This window comes from Nymphaea colorata, chromosome 9 (assembly GCF_008831285.2).
Source record: "Nymphaea colorata isolate Beijing-Zhang1983 chromosome 9, ASM883128v2, whole genome shotgun sequence".
Classification (NCBI taxonomy): domain Eukaryota; kingdom Viridiplantae; phylum Streptophyta; class Magnoliopsida; order Nymphaeales; family Nymphaeaceae; genus Nymphaea; species Nymphaea colorata.
The window spans coordinates 8,038,645-8,061,902 of NC_045146.1; the positions used below are offsets into that span (position 1 = coordinate 8,038,645).

General features: G+C 38.1%; 2 protein-coding genes across 6 annotated transcripts; one reads left to right on the forward strand and one right to left on the reverse strand.

Moving 5' to 3' along the window:
* The first annotated feature begins 1 nt into the window (after position 1).
* On the forward strand, positions 2 to 20,904 carry LOC116260468 (L-2-hydroxyglutarate dehydrogenase, mitochondrial). 5 transcript variants are annotated; one of them, XM_050079589.1, is made up of 6 exons: positions 2 to 438; positions 7,308 to 7,589; positions 8,102 to 8,532; positions 9,587 to 9,746; positions 10,635 to 10,825; positions 10,913 to 11,154. In XM_050079589.1, exons 1-6 carry the CDS (start codon positions 148 to 150, stop codon positions 10,926 to 10,928), a joined length of 1,371 nt encoding a protein of 456 aa, XP_049935546.1. In that variant the 5' UTR covers positions 2 to 147; the 3' UTR covers positions 10,929 to 11,154. The 5 variants fall into 5 exon arrangements, with proteins under 5 accessions (XP_049935546.1, XP_031494696.1, XP_031494697.1 ...); XM_031638836.2 differs by lacking the exons at positions 10,635 to 10,825; positions 10,913 to 11,154 and adding an exon at positions 20,696 to 20,904; XM_031638837.2 differs by lacking the exon at positions 10,635 to 10,825.
* On the reverse strand, positions 11,631 to 14,035 carry LOC116260467 (uncharacterized). The gene is made up of 2 exons (XM_031638835.2): positions 12,292 to 14,035; positions 11,631 to 12,187 (listed from the first exon to the last, which is right to left on the reverse strand). The coding sequence occupies exons 1-2, from the start codon at positions 13,934 to 13,936 to the stop codon at positions 11,769 to 11,771; spliced, it is 2,064 nt and encodes a 687-aa protein (XP_031494695.1). The 5' UTR covers positions 13,937 to 14,035; the 3' UTR covers positions 11,631 to 11,768.
* Positions 20,905 to 23,258: the final 2,354 nt, after the last annotated feature.

Here is a 23,258-nt window from a genome sequence, read left to right on the forward strand (position 1 = left end):
TTTGGCGCGCCCGAGATCTTCCCATGAATCATATCGGCGACAACGCCTCCGACCCGTCGGATTCCGATTCGCCGCCATCTCGAACAGTTTGCTCGATGTACCAGAACGGAGAGAGGGTCGGCAAAGGCCGAAGCAAGAGGAAAGAATATGCTCAAGTCGGTTTTCTGCAAGTTGCGGGATTCAGTGGCGAAGAAGTCGATCGAGATCGGTAAGTCTTGCCGTCGGTTTGCGGCAAGCAATGACGGAATCCCGAGAGAAAGAACAGATTGTGTGGTTATCGGCGCCGGAGTTGTGGGGTTGGCTGTCGCTAGAGCTCTGTCTATGGCAGGGAGAGACGTCCTGGTGGTTGAATCCGCCTCCACTTTCGGTACTGGCTCTAGTTCCCGCAATAGCGAGGTGATTCACGCGGGGATTTACTACCCTATTAATTCACTGAAGGTTAGCTCTCTTTCTCCCTCTCTCTCTCTCTTTCTCTCTCTCTCTCTCTCTTTCTCTCTCTCTCTCTCTCAGATGCTTCCTGAATGATGGGTGTGAAAGAGTGTTTGATGTTTCTTGTTGGGTTCTTTTGAGTTGTATTGCTTTTGATACTTTGGAGGTTTTTGCTGTCTCTCATTTGGATCTATGATGATTATGAATGAGTGTAGTGATTTCTTGGCCTTCTTGTGTGGTTTGGTGAGTTAGAATGAATTTTGGTCTTTGATGTTTCTGTTGCTGAGTTATTACTCTTGGGTTCTCCGTCTGATGCTTCATGGATGATGAATGTGGGTCTCCAATGAATTGTTGCTGTTTCTTATTTGGATTATTGGTTTATGATGCTTTATGGACGATGAGAGTGGAAGTCCTCGCTCTTGCTTGTGCGGTTTGTTTTGACTTAGACTCCAACATGGTCTTGGTGTTTCTTTTTGCGACTGTTAGTGTTTCTCAATTGGGATTCTTGAGGTTAGACTGCAAGTTGGTGGTCAGGTTGTTATATCCGGTGTTTCTGTTGCACCAGCTTGAGTACTGAACTTGACCCAAACTTGGTCATTCCTTATTTGCCTTTGACATTTTGGGTGATTGCAATTGATTGAATATGTGATCCCCACTATAAACAGAAAAAAAATGCGCATCACAACAGAAGACGTATGATATGCATACTTCGGTTTGATTCTTAACCTACACCCGTTTTCCTTTCATCAATACTTTTAAAGTTCACATTTCCATAGACATCTATTGGCAGTTTTCCATTTCTTTGCTATTTAATAAGTAGATACATCATCCAATTGCCCTTGATGATAGAACTTTATCCTTGGTTTGTTCATAAAACATGTGGTTTCGAGCTATGTAGATAAAACTTTTACTATAATGACATGTTTGGTAGGTTTGCCCAAACAAGCTCCCATGTTTATCGAATGCTGTTTGAGCTACATGCTCTCCATTGTTGTAATAGCCATCACTCGCACTTTGTCTCTATAGATGAATAGAAAGACCTTCATTTGTTTTTCGTCCTTCTATGATATTAAACAAATCATATAAGAAAACACATTCCCTTTGTAGAGCGTATGTTATTTAGGCTCGTGCGCATTCCATATCAATGTTAAGCATTAATCATAATGAAGAAGAAGAGATAAAAAAGCTCCCTTGTCAGAGTTCTTTTCAAGCCACAGTCATGAAATGATAGTTTGCAAACCTGTGAATTAGACTAGCATCGGCTGGTGACTGGGTCATGACTCATGGGTCAACGAGTCATCTGGGTCAGGTTCAGGTAATAAATGTTTATATTATAGTGTACTTTTACTATAAATGATGGCAACATTTAATATATCCCAGTGTTGTACGTATCGTACGATACGGGGCCGTATCGTACGATACGTATCGTATCGTTTGCAAAATACGATACGATACACCCCTGTATCGCAAATGGGGGTGTATCGTACTTGTATCGTACGATACGTGCGATACGGGCCCCCGTATCGTACGATACGGTGCGATACGGGCTGATTTCTAAAAAGGAGACTTGAAACCCATTTTTTCGAGTTTTTTTATAAAAACCCACCCCTTCCTCATTTCTAATCTATAGATTGTACCGTTTTAGAGGGAAATCATTGATTTCCATTGTGAAATCATCGATTTCCATTGTGAAATCATCGATTGTCACCGTGAAATCATCTATTAAAGCATGGATTTGTGCATGGGTGGCTGATTCCCATTGAGAGGAAATGGTTTTTTTTTTAAACCATGAAGATATAGATGAAAAAGAATGATATTGTTATGAATTTTGATGTCTATGAAGTATGAATGATGAACCGTGAACGTGTAAGTTTATAGCATTTAGCAAAATAATAAGTCTATCATTATCTAAAAGACTAAACCATGTTTTCTATGAAGAATTTATTATTTTTAATTTTTTCTGATTTTTTTTTTAATTTTTTCTGATTTATTATTATTATTTTTTAAAAATTTACGATACGGTTACGATACGTTACGATACGTTACGATACGGCGTATCTTAAAGCCCGACCGATACGCCTTACGATACGCTTTTTACAACATTGATATATCCAATAAAATAACTTGTAACTATAAAGTAAATGCCAATGTTACTAAAATCAGCATGAATCGGCCTGAATTGGTTGACTCAAATCAAATCCCTTTCGATTTCATGTAGATGCTGTTTTTGAGACTTTGTAAAATTAGATGACTTTGGACGGAATTACCAGAATTGGGCTTGGATCGGCCAATTCAAAGTTGTTGAATCGGTTAAAAAAAAGTAAAAGAAAAATATTTGAAGAACTGAATATGGCCGTTCGGGTAAAGAAAAGGACACTGACTATAGCATCAAATTAGAGTGGGTAAAAAAGAGGTGCAGATATCAAGACAAAAGGTAATAATGGTTTAGAGTCTAGAGACCATGTAGACCACCACATTAAAACACCCATGCAAGCATAAAAAAAGGGCGATATAAGGTGGTATTTCACTTTTGTTATGAACCTGGTCATATGAGGTCTCAACCTTAATTTAAGGACTTCAAGCATGATAAGAAGACCATGGGTTCATCAACTCAGCATGAAGAAAGCAGAGTTAGTGGATCAATTCATCAGTAGAGGCATTTTAAAGTTTTAAACTCTTCTCGGAGGAGCTATTTTGGCTCCCATCTCATACATAAGCTATTTCAAGTTTTCAACTACTTCCACCCATAGTATGTCTTTTTGGCTTTTAGATTCTAATGCATCATTTCATATGATTCCAAATGACTTTATGCTGTCTGATTATCAGTCAATCAGAGGTGTATCATTTTTTTTCTCCACTGATGGAACATCTTTCAAATTGAAAAAATAGAGATTCTGGAAAAATCTTTCGAAGCAAATAAAAAAAATTTATGTTTCAAGAATTAGTTTAGTGCCAAAACTAAATGTGAATTTATTCTCCATCTTGCAATCCTGCACAATGGTGGTAACGTTGTATTTACATCAAATAAATATTAGTTGCACAATCATTGGTCTAGGAAACTATTGAGAAATACTTTTGGAAAAGAGATCTCTATTTCATGGATAACATGAATCTACCTAAATTCCTTTTTTGTAGTGTTGTGCAACCAAAAGATATTGATGTTAGGAATCACATGCTTGGCATCCAAGAATGTAAACAACTTGTCTATTTTGCCTTTTAATGAGAATTTCACAAAAATGGATTTGAATGTAATGAATTATTGGGAAAATGAAAGCTTTACCATTTGGCCAAAGGACTTATTTAAGACACTTTTTCAATTGGTTCATTCAGATATTTGGGATCCTGCTCCTATCTTATTTAAAGGAAGAGTTTTCTATGTTGTTATTTTTGTTGATGATCACACAAGATACTGTTGGATCTTAAATTTAAAATCTAATGCATTTGCAACATTTAAGATTTTTTAGAGCATGATTAAGAACTAATTTGGATCAACTATCATTCGAGAACTATGAGATTGTTCATCAATGCCCTGACTCCAGAAATACTGAGTAAAATAGTTTAGTGGTTTAGTGGAAAGAAAGCATAAACATCAACATATCTTATAAATAAAATGGCTTCAAAAATCCTTTTTCAAAGACAACTCCTTGAAAACTATTTAGATATAAACCTGGCTACAATAAACTTAGGATCTTTGGATGCAAATGTTGTATTTTCATTTTTAAATGGTAAAGGAGATAAACCATATTCTAAAGCTATTTCGTGTGCCTTTATTGGATATTCCCAAGTACAAAAAGATATAAGGGTTATGTTGTTCAAACAAAAAATGAGGAAACTTTGGAAAGATACAAAGCAAGATCAGTAGCTAAAGGTAGTCAAGAGTATGGAATCTACTATGAGCATTCCAAATGACAAAATCCTTAAATTAAGAAAACTGCTATGTGGCCTCAAGCAACCCCCCAAAGTTCAGTTTGACCGATTTAATGATATAATAAGAAAATGTGGTTTTAGATGTTTCACTTACAATATTTAATGATACCTATACATGTATTGTAGTTTTGCTACTTTATATTGATGACATGCTGATCATCATCAGCAGCAGGAAAACAACTAATTAAGTTAAATCCTTTTCGAAGAATACATTTAAAATTGCTGATTTAGTTTTTAGAATCTATTTTTTAGGAATTGAAGTTAGTTATTCTACATGAGGGTATGTTTTATCACAAAGTCTGGTTTAGATATTGTTGCCAGGTCTTGAATAATAGACGAGAAAGTTGTTGAAACCTAAACATTTTAGCTCTAAATGGAGTTGTTGGAGCTTAGCCAATGGCCTGCTCTTCTCTTGTGTATAAGTAGACTCCCTCATTCAGTTCTATGCTTTTCTCAGCAGATTAAGTGAAATATATTCATTACCTTTATGAGTTTTAGTGTGCTTTGATGCACTAGCTGAAGAGCCATTGTTGGCTTTGTGTGTTTTTAATCTTGAGTATTGAATACTCTTGTTCTTGGGCTGCTTTACACCTGCTTGCTGCAAATCCTTACAAGGGTATGGTTGGTTTAGTGACTTTTTACATTGTTATGCAAGTGGGGATGCCCCAAGGTTTTCCTTCATTGTTTATTACATAGTCACAAAAAACGCGTTTTTTCTGAAAAAAAAACGCGATAAATTAAATGGCCATTTAAAACTTAAAAAGACACTTTTTTTAAAAAAAAAAGCGTTAAAAACGAAACTTTTTTTCAGTTTTTTTAATGCCAAACAGTTCTTTTTCGTTTTCTATTGTTTATTTGTTGCAAATCTACTTATCTTATGATGTTTGTGTTATAAGTTTCTCACTTATTTTATTTTTCCCCATTTTTAGTTTTTTAAAATTTTTAAAAATTTACCGTATTTTTCCCATTTTTCTCCTTTTTTTTTTCAAGCTCGCCGTATTATACCCGATGAAAACCTCGTCGTTTAAAACTCCAAGACGTTATTTGTGACTATGGTTTATTAAAGCTGACTTGATTTTTGAGAACATAGCTGATTTATGTGATCGCTGTTGTATTGCTCATGAAATGCCATGGTTAATCTTCTGATGCTGAGAAACCAGGGGCAGTAAACCAGCTTCAAGCTGGCTGCTTTTTCATTTTTTCAAATGTCAATTCAGTTGCAGTTTCAGGGCCAATAATAATTTAATAGCATGGCTTAAGAATATTGCATGACATTAGGTTTTTGATCTTTGGTCTGGATTTTAGGACTAGATGTTGATTTAGATTTATGTTTGTGTTCATGCTGGTTAATTTTTTTTCCTTGCTACATTTTGCTGTACATATGACCTAAACCAAGTACATGGAAATAAACAATCAACAATGTGGATCTTTTAATAGCTCATAATCAACTTACCAGTTTGAAGTCTTTGGTGTGTGGTACCATCTTATGATGTTCATTCTTGATTTTTCCAAGTTTGGCATGAGGTCAATGCTGGGTTCTAGTGGATGGTTGGTTTGTTTTTGTCAGAAAGACATTGAGCAATTTTATCTTTCTAAAACAGAAATGTTGCAGGATTACTTTGTTTCCTATTATCTTCCAAGTGATTGATTCAGTCTATCCAATCAGTTTCTTGAAATTAAATATTGCAAAAAGAAACGACCAGATATCTAATTAAAATATGTAAACAATAGGCTTTTAAAATGTGTAAGGGTCCGTTTTTCCTATGAGTCTGAAGGACATGCTTGTGCTAGTTTAGGCTGGCTTTATTCATAAGAAGGCTGCCAAAGAGGGAAACCAATGGAACTTATGCACGAAATGGAAGAAGGAAATGGGCAGTGGCTGAGATAGGATAAAAAAGAATGTGGATCATTTAAGATATGGATAAGTTCCTTATAAATTTGTACACATTTATGAATCATGCAAAATGTAATGTTATTTGAAGTTTCTTTTTTAATAGCTAAAACTGATCACTATAATAGTTAGTCTGTAGACTGACTTTGTCTGCCTGAGGCCCTCAACTAGGCAAATGATAGGGGAAATTCATTCAGTTAGGCTAGGGATTGCTCGGCATGCTTGTGGGACCAACTATTGTTAAGTAAGGCCAGATGGTTTGCACTTGGAATGTGGATAGCCGGAATGAGTTCAAAGGCATTAGTCCTTAGCCAAGCCAAGAAAGTGCCACACCCATTACTCATTTTGATGGTTGATGAGGGAAGAATTTGAATGATGATTTTCTGGAATGCTTGGGGAGAACTTCTTGTCTAATCCAAGAACAAAACTTCTATTTGTGAAGATGAATATAGGCTGACCGAGGGCTTGAGGCAACCCTGTTGACACCAGGCTAGAAGGTCGCCGCATGACAAGAAAAATTGTTGCACAAAATCCAATTTGCATAATTTTTTCTTAAAATTCAGTTCTTAAAATTAATGCCTGTAAAACCTTGCTTCCCGTTATTAGGTAAAATGCCTAGTTTCTCTGTTCAAAATGTGGCTTCCAAATGTAGGTAGAAGTTTCTACAAACCACAGTTTTCACTTTGTATGCTGCCCTTATAGATGCTGAGAAAAAGACAAACTTTTGTTGATTGTGCATTCCATATTAATAACGTTGAAGGATGTCCAAGACTGATACAAAATCCCTCAATCAATGTATTTCGTTTTTTATGGGCCTTTTTGTGTATGAGTTCAAAAATCTCAAGCCAAAAATTTCCTCATTAATGGTTGGTATGTCACTGTTACAGTGTAAACTGATACAGATTCCAAATCATTTTCTTGCTTTCTTCTGGTTGATACCCGAAAATCAGATTTAACTTTAGCTTTTTCATGAAGGGGATGAATGCACATCTACATTTTTTCTTCCTTTCTTTCATCACTTTACCGTTTTTGGCATCTGACTAAAGGCATATCTGTCTAGGCAACTTTTTGCGTCAGAGGGAGGGAGATGCTATACAAATATTGCTCACATCATGGGATTCCACATGCCAATATTGGAAAACTAATTGTAGCTACAAGATCATCAGAGATCCCAAAATTGACAGCTCTTTTGAATTGTGGAGTTGCAAATGGTGTTACGGGGTTAAGAATGATGGAGGGTTCGGAGGCCACACTGATGGAATCTGAACTACATTGTGTGAAAGCTTTGTGGTCTCCTTGCTCTGGCATAGTTGACAGCCACTCTCTGATGCTTTCTTTTGTGGTATGTTCCTTACACCTTGAATTTCTAATGAAAGTTATTGTGTGATTTGTTGCTTCACATTATTTGTGTGAATGGTAAAAAAAAATATCATTTTCAACAGGTCTGCAGGAGGATATTGTTTTTGCTTAACAAAAGTTATTGGAAACCAATGTTAGCTTAAGGAATACCATAAAACAGAAATAGGAAATGCACTAACAGTCTAAGAAGTGCATACTTTGTGGAAAGAAAGTGAACGAATTCAATATCAAGTGGAATCAGCATAATTGCTACTTTAAAATCAAGATGGGGAACAACTTACTTTTTTCTCTTCCTAAAGAGCTAAGTATGGAGTTAACCAGAACCTGTCCCCTTGCCTTCAATAAGAAGTTTATTTTTTGATTCATCTTGTGATGGATGTAATAACTTCACAAATTGTCACTTTTTTAGATTTATCTCTTTTGGTTAAACGGTCGGTTTCAATATAATCCTAGTTCTGTCAAGCTTTTCTAATTTTCGCATCAATATGGATTCAGGGAGAGGCTGAGCATCATGGTACAACATTTTCATATAATACTGCTGTTGTTGGTGGCCATGCTGGAAACAAAAACTTTCATCTTTATGTGGTTGAAAGTAAGGATATTGAAGGTTTCATGAACCACCACTTGCAGCCCCAACTTGTGTTGGTCCCAGATTTTGTTGTCAACTCTGCTGGTTTAAGTGCATTGTCCGTTGCAAAGAGGTTTGAAGGACTATCCCATGGCGCGAACTTGGATTCTTCTTATGCTCGTGGGTGCTACTTTAGACTATCTAAATCTATGAAGTCACCTTTCAAACATTTGATTTATCCAATTCCAGAGGATGGTGGCCTTGGGGTGCATGTTACATTGGACTTAAGTGGCCAAGTGAAATTTGGGCCGGATGTCGAATGGCTTAATGTTGATGAGACGTCAAGTTTCTTGAACAAGTAAAAATTTTCTCATTTTGGTTGATCTTATCACTTGATCCTTCTCCAACATATTTGTGGATTTTGAGCTCAATTTCTTTCTAGACATACCATAACCAGAAATTTGTAAAAAGTTAAAAACCATTTTCTCATAGAAATTAATGCCTGTTTTTCTATAATACAGTCATTCTTTTGTTCACTTCATGTTAAGGCATGTTGGAAATAAACTTATTTGAACGACTTAATGTGCTGTAGATTCTAGAAAATCAATCAAAGCATGCATACCATGAGAAAAAAGAAAAACTATACATGCAACTTAGTCAGCTTATAGAGAACTCACTATATACATTTATTCTTTAAATGAATACAAAGTGCATTATTGTTTCCGTAAATATTCATTGGCAATAACTTATGGCCAAGAACCTCAAATTGTGAAGCTTCATGGAGAGGATAAATTTGTATTGGTGCATTGTCTATAAAAGGTTGCATGTTCTAGACAGTAGGGACTAGGGAACATTTTTTCTGTCCTTGGGATATAGACCGTATTTTTAGCAAAGTATAGCGTTAAGCAAATTATAACTTAAGACATTGGAAAACATGCTTGCCCCCTCCAGCTTTGGAATTCAATCTTGCTAGCAACGTTTATTAAATGAAAAGTTAAGCTGGTGGAGTATTAGATAACATTGTATAAGGTTGAAAGGTGCTTTGACTGTTGTCTTCAAATGATGACTCTGAACGGTACATTTTATTTGTAAGGAGGATCAGATGAGAGAGAGAGAGAGAGAGAGAGAGCATGTGCCACTTATTTTTAATGATTGCAAATCACACCAATGAATTTGCCTTTTACTGTTATATTGTTCGTTTCTTTATCTGTTATAGAGCTCCTTTCAGTTTCTTTCAATGTGTCACTGTAGTAAGGACGTGAAAACTGCTGTTTCTTTGCCATAATGAATTCTTGTTTATCAACACTTCTCAGTTCATATTATTACACTTCTCAGTTTATATTATTACACTTCTGATCCATATTCATCTATCTAGGTAGTTATTGCTCATTATTTATTTAATATTTCTACAGGTTTGACTATTCTGTAGATGTGTGCCGAGCAAAAAGGTTCTATCCTGAAATAAGAAAATATTACCCTAGTTTAGAGGATGACTCATTGGAGCCAGATTATGCTGGTATCAGACCAAAGCTTTCTGGACCAAAGCAGCCATTCGTGGATTTTCTTGTACAGGTAGTTTCTTGCCCTTTCTGGTAATTTTTTTTCCAAGACAAGTTTAATCTTCAAATGGAAACCCAGGAACAGCAGTTAAATCCGTCGATGTACCTTCTCAACTTACGGTGACCAACTAGGACTTTAGCTTGTGCCGATGAGTGATGCTTATGGCTCAAAGCATGACTTGCTTGCTATAGCTACTTAGAGATGTACACAAGGCGTGATGGATCCATGTTAGATATTTAACATGATGACATTGTAGGCAAACCTGTGTCTTTTCCTCTTTAATTCTGAAAAGGCTTAGCAGAACAGCTTAGTTGGGCATGGAAGACTTATTTTGAAAGTTTTTAAGTATTTAAGACTAAAAACAAGGTGCCTAAAGGCCAGAATGCAGTTTTTATCCCAATTCTTTGTGGAGCAAATCCTGTTGAGTCTTGTTCGCTAGATCACATTTATTGTCGTTTTTCTGTGAAAGTCGGTCAATCATTTATGGACAGAGTACTAAGGTAAATGTTGTGATAGGATCATTTCTTCTATCTTAGCACATGATAAAGCGTTCACATAACTGTGTCGAACATAAATCTACTGCAGATATGAGAAGGCCTTGGTGATGTCATTTGCTCTCATACTTGGACAGAATACGTGCCACACCAACCGCTACTTCTGATATCTGCAGTAGATTTAACAGCATCCTCACACAGTCACACATGAAATAAAAATACTGCACTGGAGTTTGAACACAATCTGCAAATAACCACTACGATACTAGCTATGCAGTTTGAGAGCATGAATCGTTTGCAAAAATGAACCAATTTTGGCATGAGTCTACTTATAGGCCTTGATGCATTCTTGTCTTGATGTCCTTAAGGCGTGTTTACTGCGACGAGTTTGCACTATCTATTGCAGCAAGAATTTGTACAAGGGATGCCGGGTTCATTCTTGTTATTCTACTCTTCACAATCCATTTGGACAATGAGTGGCAACTACGTCAGAGATAGTGATAAGGAAGAGAAGCTTCATTGTAGATTTGGCTACTTACTCGTACTACTTTTCATCTTATCCATCAAGCCACCAATGAATACCAAATTGCACTTCTGGTAGCTAAAGAAGCAATCTGACTCACGCCGGCAATTACCCACGCATCATTCCTTGCTTTTAACTAGCATCTTATCCATTCTATGCAGTATCGACTCAACGTGACAGTACTCACGAGGGAAAGTGCAATTTCAATGGCCGTCACATCCTTTTTCCTCACAAGTGGATGAGAAAATGCGTGTGATTGAGTCAACTAGCTTGCGGAAGCCTAGATGTCATTAGGACAACTTATCAAGCAACTTGTAGTACTTGAGCAGCTCTATTTTTCCATAACAAATCTGATGGTTTTTAGGAATCTGAATCACAGTACCTGATGGTTCATATTCTGCTATATCTAGACTGTTGCTTATGAAAGGATCTCTTTGAAAGGTTAGAAGCATAAGTCGTGACCCAAAGGCCTGGCGTGGACGGGGTGAGCTCTGACCGTCACGTAGGCAGTCCATGTTTGGATTTCCTTGGCGTGAAAGCTATAGGTGGATTACCTGGGGTCGAGGACGCATTCGGCCAAGGGGATTTTTCCATACTCAGCAAGCAGATTCACATTTTCCTTTGACCTCATTTGAAACAAACGTAGAGGGCGTGGCAAACCAAATTGTTTGTTCCACAGGACTAAATTTTAAGACCAGAGGCTTGTGAAAAACAGGAAAGGTTTGTGCATATGAAATAAAAACGCTCCCAATTTGTTCCCTCCGAAAACGCATTTGTGTAACAAGAACTTAATCCCAACCATTAGCAAAATGAACGAAGCACTACACCTCTTTACTGCAACTGGAAGTCTGTGATCAGTTGAAAGCCTGCACCTGAATATATTCGCAATTCGAGTTTTCATTATCCATAAGATTGTATTGTAGATAAGCCTATCTGCAAATGTTGTGTCTTAAGTTGACCTTTCTTATAAGTACAACATTTGAAAAGACAGAAAAGAGAAAAGAAGATTTCAAAACCTTATGACATTAAAAATTCATAACCCATCCCATGAGTGTCAGCATGGCCACTGTCATCTTCATCCTCTCCCTCACTGCTGCTGCTCTCATCATCAACATCCTGAAACAGTGGAACTCCCCCACGCTTGCTTCCAGATATCGGTTCACTGTCCTTGAATGCTTCAATGTTGTCGAGAAATATTGGCGCAATATCCTTCTTCCTCTTCTCCACAGAAGTCTTCTTCAATTGCAAGTTCATCCGCATATGTACTAAGTTGTTCAATGCTTTAGGCTCCAAATTGTTCCTTTTCTTAACATGGGATGTTTTGAGAGCACTCTTGTTTCGCTCGCAAGCAGAAGCACTACAAGGCTGGCTTAGAATTTTTATGGCCAATGTCTGCAAAATTGGGATCTCCGAGCCACACAGTTCCCACCAAATACCTGAAACAGGAGAAAAAAAAACCATGAGATCCAAATGATCCCCAGTTCTTAGGCAGTACAAATTGAAAGAAAATATCTGCATTTAGAAGAGTAGAGGTGCATACGCGGATGTGCAGTACGCAGTAGATCCCCTCCAATTCCGCTGAAGATTTTGCGATCTCGAGCGTGATATCTAGTAAGCTCTTGAGCTACCTGGGCGCTGTCTGACTGCGGCGCCATCTTCTGAATCACCTTTTCCAGCCCAACTCGAATCTCAGCATTCATCGTCACCAAATTATCGTAGAATAAATGCGGGTTAAGATATGCGGCCGCAGCAATCAACGGGCTCTGCAACTCATTATGCCAGCAAGCATCTATGATTTCGCAGAGAGGCATGTACTTCTCAACGTTGTTCTCGTGGAAGGATTTGATCGCCTCTTTCGCCCTGTGCAGAGCCTCATACACGTACCCCATTGTCGAACCATCACCATCGACCATTCTTAGCACCTTAACCAGTGGCTCGACCGAACCAACAATCTCCTTCCCGGTTTGCCAGAACTCGTCTCCCTGCAACACCTCAGTGATCAATTTTCCCTCATCAGAGGCGCAATTTGGCGAGCTCTGCCATTCTGGCGAGATCACCATCTTCCTCAAAACTTCTTCTGACTTGATAATGGATTGCAAGCAACAGACTTGAGTAAGGAACTTCGATCCGATGGGCCTCTGCAACTCTTTGCCTTTTGTGTGTTCCTTCATCAAACCAAGAACATCCTGACTCTTATACAAAAATTTTACTATCTTCTTGATATTGAGCATCATGGACTGCATGTATGGAAGCTTGCCGACTTCCTCCAGCATCAACTCGATGCAGTAGGCAGCACATGAGCTCCTGAAGATGTTTGGATACTTCTGTTCAATGACTGAGCCGGCCGCAACGAAATCCGGCTCATTGACGGTCACAACTTGAACGACATTCTCCGGTCCGATCTCATCAATGGCGCCGCACAAGAAATCGGCAACAATCGGAACGTCCTCCGGGATGCCGACGAAGCACTGGGATTTAAGGAACACGGTGCCCCTCGGCGAGGAGGCGAGCAAGTTGACGTGGGCGCGGCCGCGGGCGTCCTTCCAGGCCCCGGACATGAGCGTACAGCCCGTGGATGCCCACGTCCGGCGGACCTCCTCGACGTACTCTGCGGCCTGGCCCTTAAGGTCTTCCAGGAGCTTCGTTCTGAACGTCTCGTAGGTTGGGGGGACGTATCCGGGGCCGTAGTTGGCGATAGCCAGGATAGCCTCCTGGAAGTCTGGCGACCGGAGCGACCGGAAGGGGAGATTGTTGACGACGACGAACTTCACGAGAAGGAGGTCGATCCGCTCCTTGTCCTTGGCCTTGGGTTTGCGGGGCTGGTGGTTGGCTACCACAACGGCCCCAGCACCGGTGGGCGACGGGGCGGCGAGGGCGAGAGGGGGCTCGGTGCAGGTGGCAGAGGAGCCGCATCCGGAGACACCACTCTGCGGACGGAGGGTCCGGGACTTCTTTTTCCGGGGCTTCCGGGGCCGGCTCTGGAGATCGGCGATCGCGGCGAGGGCGGCGTCGCGGGCAGCGGGGGACGCCCGGGCGCAGACCTCGACGTTGTTCTGGGCAACCTGGGCGAGATGGTACTTGAATCGAGTGATGCCGCCGGAGATGCCCTTCTCGCAGAAGCTGCATTTGATCTTTCCTTCCTCCTCTGTTCCGTACTCCCACAGCGGATCCTTCTCTCTGGGCATCTTTCTTCTTCTTCGTCTTACCCCTCCAGCGACTGTGGTTCAGCTTCGGGAGAAAAACCTAGCGCCTGGTTCTGTTTTTTCATTTTCTCCTCCCTTTTTAATGTGTTTCCTCTTTTTCTTTTTTTCTCGTTTGATTAGGTTTTGAATATGGGATAAGGTTAAATTGGGTTCCGGAGATTTTTGTTTTCTTCAATTTTTGAGGTTTTAGATTTGAAGAGTCGTGTGATTTGGATGGTTTTTCAAAACTTGGGGCTAAGAAATTTTGAAATTCCAAATGATATCGGCTGACTGAGTACTAACAAAACGCGATAAGTTTGTCGATGGCGTTACGAAGGGGAGGGTGGGTTTTTCACGTCAAGGGGAAGGTGGGTAAGAGAACGCGTTAAATTAAAAGTGGAGGGGGGAAACTAAAGGGCGTTAAATTGTGGGTCGGGTCGGATCACAACGATCCATTTGGGTTTGCCCGTCGTCAGGAAGCTTGCGCTTGCGCCTCCTGGTTGGGTCCGTTCGTTCCGGACGAAGGAGCTCGCTTGTGCTGACGGTCAGAGCCCGGCACCAAGCGAGGCTTTCTGTCTTCGACCTGAAGCTTAGGCAGCATCCCACCTGAGGGCTCTCTTTCACTAGACTTTTCAGCCACGTGGATGGATATTGCACTCCGACCATTTTATCAACACTAAGCAATATCAGAACCTTAGACCCATGTAACCAATTTTATACGGATTTCAATGGATGAAATTTGAATTGGATATACTCTTTAACCATATCCATTTTTTTGGATATTCATATATTCAGATTCATTCACATTTGAACAAAGAAAAACTATATCTGATTTCACAATCCGAATATGATGGGAAGCTAATTTTTTACATTCATATTGGAATTTGAATCTGATTGGATGTCATTTCCTAAATTTGAATCTGATTTGATTTCTTAATTATATATTAAATTTTTTCCACATCTGATTCTTTCGGAAGAGTTCAGTCGCATATCTAATTATCGGATATATTCATGCATCAGATGACTTATAGTCTACCACCAAGTCAAAAATTATTTTCTCGGGAGATAGATGAGAGTTAGTTGTTTCACTTCGTGTCGCTTTCTCCTTGGCAAGTTGAGTCATTCATAGATTTCTCAATTTTTTTTTTTTTGTTTGCTCGACTGTAGCCCTGCTCTGTACCCAGCCTTCATAGCCATGGATCGCTAGGACCTTAGGCCACGGACTGCTAATTAGTAAGTGACTACGAGTTGGTTTTTGGGTCAGTTCTACATTTAGTTACTTTCTTTCTTCTCTTCGTTAGTGAGATAATTCTCTTCCTTTTATATACACATACACACATTCAAGCACACACACAACCATAGATGTGTCTGTTTATTTGATGTGTCTTCGTATCTACATCTACGTACACGTGTTTTATGTATCTGTTGATATACCTTTTATATATGGTTGTGTCTTTATAATTTGTCTTTTGATTTTATTTAGTTGACTGACCTGGATCCGTTCAAATCAATTAATTCTGACTATCCTGACAAGTCTTGTTAGGGTCTTGATTGTCTTGTCTCCAACTTCTGATTTCAACAAGTTAACTTCGTTACGACAAGTAGGTATTTCAATTTTTTATGGAGAAAAATTTTGAGGCTCCAACACTAAAGGGAGGTGTTTGATATCAAAAGAAAAAATCCTTGGAATTTAAATCCAAGAAAAAGTTGCTGGAATTGGTTGGAAGAGAATTTTTTTTCTGACCATTCCAATTTTGGGTTGTGTTTGATGGGCACAGAACATAAATCTGGTAATTTTTCAAATGTTTGTACAATGATGAAAAACTTCCTGGATAAATTTTAGTCACAAGAACTCCCAAAAAAAAAAAAACGTTAATACAGTACATGTGAGAGCTGCATGAACTACACTTGAATTATGTCTTCCTCTCTCGTGTGGACGCTCACCTGATAGCAAGCTTGTTAGCCACCAGCTAACAAGGCTGGTTACAAGAGCAAAGACACACTGCTAAAGTCCCTAAACTTACCCACGGAGACCCTAATCCCCGATTACGGTTCTTCCTCCCAAAGGTAATGAACTTCAATTATTGGATGATCCCCCCAATCAATGCTCGACCTATTTATAGCCTTAAATGGGAACCATTCCGAATCGCATAACTGGTTACTAACAAAGCTCCATGATAGCTAGTCGGGTGAAGATGCTACTGAACTCATGAATGGTTGATTCAATGTTCTGCAGAGCTTTTGCGCTGCTCTGTGTGTAAGTATCTTGCATTGCAACCATCTGTTGCTGCTGTTGAGAAGATGAACCAATAGGAGTCGATGGTTCTCGATTCATCTGCCTCATGTATATTCCACATACAAGAGATTAATCAACACCTTGTTCCTTTCTTTTGTCTTGACCACAAGTAGCAGTATTCCTTGTAATGTGGTCTTTTGGTGCCTAAGTTTCTCCCAACTTCTTTTGTTATTGTGGGTTCAATTAGCTTTCAGCAGTCACCAAAGGAGTACAACCACTTTAAGTGGATAACACAGTCATTTGCCTGCATCACAGTTTCTGGCATGAAATTAGGAGAATGAACATTCACAAAATCATAAACTCATATACTAAAAATGAAATATTGGTTAACTGAAAATGTTTCTCTTTCTAAGAAGATAGAAAATGTCGCGACCCGAGTTTTGACCCAATTCGTTTTTCAACATAACAGGAATAAACATTTAACATTTGAATAAATTCTTAACTTGAGTAATGACAATGCATGACAGATCAAAATTAACCATAGTTTCAAAAAAACGACTTATGTAGAGCCAGACAAAGTCAAACATAGACTCAAACAACAAGACATTTACGAAAACCCAAGAGTCGACTCAATGCCTAGATCGCCAATGCCAATCCATTGCAAAGCTGAAGGAGTCCGTCCAAGAGCCCATCAATCAATCAAGAGCTATCTGTGAAGATAGAAGGGAAAAAATCAGATTGCAGTGAGTATGCCAATATCCAACTATAGGTGGAATGTGGTTCAGCAAACTAGATATAATCATATAAATCTAGGTCAAAACAAAATCCATATACATTCATGACTACCACCCATTAGTCGTATGTTTCATGCCACATTATTAAGGTATAACATACCATCACAATTGAAGTATTTTAGAGCCTCATGAGTTACAAAGTCGCACTGACAATCCATTGACTACTAACCATGATTATAGTGACGAGCATCAATGGAAAACTTTGTGGGCACAATATGCAGGTAAAATAGAACAAACCTTCACCAAGTGATCCACATAGACCGAAGGTAACCTATAGTGAAACCTCCTGAGATATCATAGATCATCGCTGCAGCAGTAGGGTCACACCACCGACATCTTCCAAAGTGGTAGACTAGCCCCTATAGGCACCTGGGCTGAGGGACCAAGAGATGCCTCATTCTCCAAACCATAGCCACAAATATTGTTCTCGAGTTTTTAATTTTTATTGGTGAAGTTTTTCTAGTTTTTTTTTTGGGGGAAAATCTCAAGAAAATCTCAGAATTTTTTAAAAAAATAAAAAACCTATATGTTTGGTAAAAAAATGAAAAATTAATAAGAATGCATAAAAAACCTCTAGTTAAAATGATAAAATTGATACATTAGTAAGTAGTATATTGCATCTAGGAGGTCACATTAAATACCTAAAACACGAGGAAATAAAACAATGAAACAAAAGTTGAAAAAATAAAAACAGAAAATGAAATAAAATAAATGAAAAATACGCAAAAAAACACGATAAATTCTCGTCAAAATCATGATAAATTGATTTTTAAAATTTTTTCAAAATATCGTGTTATTTTCCTTTTTTTCGTTTTCTTCATTTTTTTTGTTAATACCACGATGTTTGTGGCTATGCTCCAAACAAAAACATAACCAACACAACCAGAATCTTGGGCCCTTGTGCCTTGTGGGTAGTCCAATTCAAGCGGAGGAGTGTACAACTGCAGTGAGCTCATGCCACACCACTATCTCTTGGGACAATACTATCCACTTGACTCAGCTCGTACTCACATGTGTTGTTAATTGAGACATGGTTGGTGTTTCTTTTCTTTTATGCATCTAAACCTAGGATTTAGAACTACAAAACATATTCTAGTGATTCCCATGAAGTCTAAGTTTGGGCACAATTCCCAAAAATAAACCAATTACTGGGCCACCAAACCCAAGAGAGACTAAGGTGCAAACATAAAATACACATTAGAAGTCACTAGTATATAAGTCTTCTATCAACATTCTGATGCACAAGATTTGTACTTACCATGTACACTCCCAACCCATACGGGATGTATGCATTTGTATTTTCCTTAAATCGGAATACAAAATCTATTTCCCACCTCTCTACTTTTAATATAAATTCAGTCTTATATAGTGAATGTACATATGCCAATACATATATCCATCCATATATATATAGTAGTGGACCATAATACAGGTCTTTCCCATTCCATAAACACTTATGCAAGCTTCTTCACATGGCAGCTTCCACATAGCTACATTCCATGACATAGTACCATACTGGTTATGATGCTCACATAGACAACAAGGTCCTTATTTTACCATTGTACATATTTCTGTACATATTCTTATATCAAAATATACATAAATATACTGATAGGGATATAATTACATCAAGGAGGATGAAATTTACACGCTTCTTCACTTTACTTCAAAGATGGGCTAGGTTGTCTAGTATTATACTTTCTTTATCACAGTTGTATTCCTAGACCATATATGTTTCTCCCAATTGTGTAAGCTTTGTCATCATGAATTATAGTCTAGTATAGGTATTGTTGCAGAGTTGTTGTTGTACTATAAGGATACTGTTAACTTGTTACAAGACTAAGTATAGAATCAACATAAGCAAGTAGTATTCTTTTCTAACTAAACTCGTTGGGTCTATTTGCACGATTGTGTTTCTGCAAAATTTACTGCTTGATGAAAATGATCAAGAAAACTTGTTTATAAACTCAATGTAAGTAATCCTCATGTAACAACATGCAGTCTTCTAAATAATCTCTCACAACTTTGTTAAGCAATTCAAATTCAAACAGCACACTCTTGCCAATGAAGACCTCAAGTTCCTCAGTCATGGCTTGTTCTAGGGAATGATTATGGTGAGCTAGAGGGAGGTAGAGGGTGTGTTTCAGAACTTCAGGAAGAGAGAGAGAGAGAGAGAGAGAGTGAGAGAGGTTGCTGTGTTCGTCCACAGAAGAAAATTCAGAGAAAGAGAGAGAGAGAGAGAGAGAGAGAGAGAGATGAGAACCAGGTTTATTCTTGTGTTCCACTTTGGTGCATTCAATGAGTGAAAAAAGCAGCCAGATTGACAATAGAGGAAACAAAGTGAAATATGCTCTCCTTTGTTTGATTGAGGATTATGCTTTCCTTTGGCTGTTGTTTTCTTCAACAACCCAAAATCTTGGATCATCCATGCTGAACGAGATTTTATCCAGGCAATCAAACTTGCTCTCACAAATGTAGGCACTTCTTATTCACAAATGACGATGTGTAAAGTAATATTCAAAAAAATTAGATTCTTGTTACTTGTTACATGTTTTAGCTGACTATTTTATTAATTGACACTCTTTATGACCATTTGATCTATAAATCAGATGCTTGAGATAAATGAACTTAAGTGCTCATATTTGTAGTGCTTATATTCCATGAACTATATGTAGGCAATCCTGATCTCTTGGTCATTTTTCTCCTCAATGAGTCTTTTAATTAATGAAGAGCAAGACAGATTCAAAAGCTAGGTTGTTAAAGGTACCTAAATTTTGTCAATCATTTAACAGTGTCAACTATTAGGCAAGAAAGATGTGTGGTGAACTAATGCATCTCTTGCTGTAAATCTAAAACTGGGTACTTGCTCATGAGGAACCGTTGGTGGTTTTGCTAGTATTATTGGCTGGTGATGTTTTCCACCTCTTTACAAAACATAATGCTTGACGGAAGAGTTTGCAACAAAAGATATGAAAAGAAGTTATATATTTGAAACCAGGGTCACTGGACACACTAAAAATGCCTAGGAAGTGTGCAAAGGAAATGCTTCTGAAGCATGCCAGGAAGGGAACTTTTTGAAAAAAAGAAAAGAAAAATATTGGTTCCAATTAAATAGCAAGTGATCTTCCTATCTTAGGAGGCACACCTCCCATTTATGGGATCAAGATTTCAAATTGAGAAGATCACTTCCCTTGTGATTAAAAGTTGATTTTACATTTTACTAAATTAAAGTCACAATTTCCAAAAAACAATGTGGGTATCAAAGATGGAGATTTTAAGAAAAGCAATCTGCACATTTCAGATGTTTTAGCATTAGCCATTTTATTTTTTTTACTATGTAACACCAATAGCCTACTACTTGGATCATGGAGGTTTTGGAGTTAGAAATCTGAACCATTCTCTTTATGTTTGATTCTTTAACTAACATTTCTATTTTGACTAATGAAGCTTTATATTACTTATAAATTTTAATATTTGTCTCTTTTATTCCATTCCATGCTTTGTCTTGTAGAGGTTGCATTCTGAACTCGAATTAAAAGTCATTTCTTGAAAGGGTACCTTCCTTAAGTATACATATTAAAGTTTTGGTTCACAATTTTCACTTCCTCTTATCACTTTCTGCTACCGTTTTCGGTAACTCCCTTTGGTACTATTTAGTTATTTTTTAAAGCTTATGAAGCCGATTCATGTATTTATGGGTTTTTCTCCATGCATTTCTGTGCATGAGTGCAGGGAGAGGAGAGCCATGGCGTGCCGGGGTTGGTGAATTTGTTTGGGATCGAGTCCCCTGGTCTAACATCTTGCATGGCAATTGCAGAGTATGTTGTATCAAGGTATATCAAGTGAAAATTATTGCATAGGGTCGCTGCTCTTCTAGTAATGTTTCTCTGCCTTGCTCAAGCTGTAAGAGGTTTGTTATGAAGTAAACCAAATTCTTTGAATGCGCTTTTGCCACATTCACGAGGATGAGAGAGAGGAGATTGAATGCTCTCCATCACAGTATCGTTGAGGTGCGATAAAATTATGTATTTCCAAAACGTTATAAATTTGTGTAGTGAAATTTAACCTTGTATATGTAATTTACTTGGTTGATGTGCTAAGCATCATGCATTGTCAAAATATTTCATTCTATCCCTGAGATGATGTGCGGATGATCGGAATCAAGGACAAAGCCACAAGACACTGGTGAATCAAATGCTAAAATATGTCTAGTTTTCAACATATTGACTCCCAAATCATTCTTGCTCAGGGCTGGATATGTGCTTGAGCCCCGTGGTTGTGGTACCAATTACCATGTTATTATTATTCTGGATATGTCCACTGGATGTCGCCGAAGGGAGGTTTGTTTCCTTTTCCATTATAATAATTATTTTAAATTTTTATTGATGTTTCTGTAAGAAAATCAGTGGAAGGAGCTGATTTTCATAATTGCTTGAAAAAAATATAAAACAACCGCATAATCTTTGGTTCAACAACAAACACGCACCAAACTTTGAGAAATGCATAAGTCGTCGCTCAAGCTCGTGTAAATTCTCAGAAAACCGCCTCTCTAGGAAAGACATTAAATTGATAACCAAAACTATGTAGATAAATTATTAAGAAAATAGCAATAAAAAATAGAAAGACCCACACTGAGGAGTCATAGACAACTTTTACTAGCTAAAATTTTCAAAAATTTTCAGTTGGTCGCTGTCAAAATTTTGGAAAATGTAATAGATCCATGTTAAAAATTTTCTTATGCCCCCTTATATCAAACGAGAAGGCGACTTGCCTGCTATTGACAGGCGTGAAGAGAGCCTTCCCTTCTATGACACACGGGGAGGCTTTTTTATACATATGATATGGGGTTTTCTTTTGTCATCTTTATGATTTATTTGAATATTTTTTTCTAGAGAGGTGGTTTCCTGAGAATTTACATTGAAACTTGAGGGGCTATTTGTGCACCTCGAAAAGTTGGTGGCTGTTTGTTGTTGGCGCAAAACTTAGGTGGTGTATTTTCTTATAAAAAGACAAACATTTCAATTAGTGCCTGATAAGAACCTCATTGGTAGAAACCTGAGAATGAAATATGTGACAATGATTTCATATCTTTCGATATAAAAATCTGTGTATTTATTTTTCAATTGGGTTCTTTCCTACCAGGTTACATGAAAAGAATATCTGCCACAATTAGTGAACTCGTGACCTTTTCCAAGTTCAATATTTTATATCCGTCCTTCTACTCGAACGGGCGGGCTATGAGATTTTGGAATTCTATGACATCCAGTAAAATCATTGATTTTTTGCGGTTAGTCCGCCATACCTGTCACACACAAATTATCAATTCCATTACAACTTAAACCTTGTTATTTTAGTGGCAAATAAGAGTGCAGTGAATCCTCAAGTAGTTAATTCTATTGTTGTTAAATGCTTGCGCTGCACCGGACCCATTAATGCAACAAAAAATAAGCAGTGAGGACCACACTGGCTTTATGCGCATCAGACATTTTTTTTCTCTTTCAAAAACACTTTTGTATGCATTGGGCATTTTTTTTGTTTCCTTTCAAATGTATATATTTATATATATATATATTTTTTTTATTTTACTTGTCATGCTAGTTCCATTTTAACATTTAGAAGGTGTTTGATGATGCGAGAATTGTGGAATTCTATAATTAAAATTCTCATTTTTGATGAAATGAAAATTGCATCGTCAAATAAATTTTGTTCGGTGGCGGCCCCAGACAAAGAAAAAGGTTTTTAATCGAAACCCTTTTTCCACAATCTGAGTTTTCACTCAAAAAAACTGTCGTCTCAGAGGGGTCCCCTCGGGTGACCACATTAACGCACCGACGACCTATCTCTCTGCTCCTCTTCTCTTTCTCCGGCGAACACTACGGCAGCCATCGGTTGACCTCTGGTGGACGTGGTGACTATAATGTGACTTTCTATGTGTTTGCCTCTCTCTCTCTCTCTCTCTCTCTCTCTCGCTTGGTTGATATCTGCCGGCAAGAATGATGGATTGGCCAACAGCCCTTCTTGCCCTAAATGCTAATCTTTCTTCCCGTCCTTCCGTTCATCTGCTCGACCCAGTTAGATACCCCGCCCTTCTGTAATTCTCAAACTTCCGTTATTCTGCTAAATTGGTAGCAAACTGGCTCAATCCGTGGCTGATTCAAGGTGCATATTTGTCAACTTTCAGCCTTCACATTATTTTTAAAAATATCTTAGATAATTTTAATTATTTTTGTACCAGAAAACAATTTTTAATACTTTTGCCACTTCAAATCAATTCACCGTTGACACAGATTCGGCC

What these genes read in the sequence shown, in the direction of transcription:
- LOC116260468 (XM_050079589.1), top strand. Translation starts at nt 148, where the DNA reads ATGCTCAAGTCGGTTTTCTGCAAGTTGCGGGATTCAGTGGCGAAGAAG. An exon ending in ACCCTATTAATTCACTGAAG is followed by an intron (nt 439 to 7,307) that starts GTTAGCTCTCTT and finishes ATATCTGTCTAG; the next exon opens with GCAACTTTTTGCGTCAGAGG. An exon ending in TCGTGGATTTTCTTGTACAG is followed by an intron (nt 9,747 to 10,634) that starts GTAGTTTCTTGC and finishes TATCTATTGCAG; the next exon opens with CAAGAATTTGTACAAGGGAT.
- LOC116260467 (XM_031638835.2), bottom strand. Translation starts at nt 13,936, where the DNA reads ATGCCCAGAGAGAAGGATCCGCTGTGGGAGTACGGAACAGAGGAGGAA. An exon ending in ACTGCGTACTGCACATCCGC is followed by an intron (nt 12,188 to 12,291) that starts GTATGCACCTCT and finishes CTCCTGTTTCAG; the next exon opens with GTATTTGGTGGGAACTGTGT.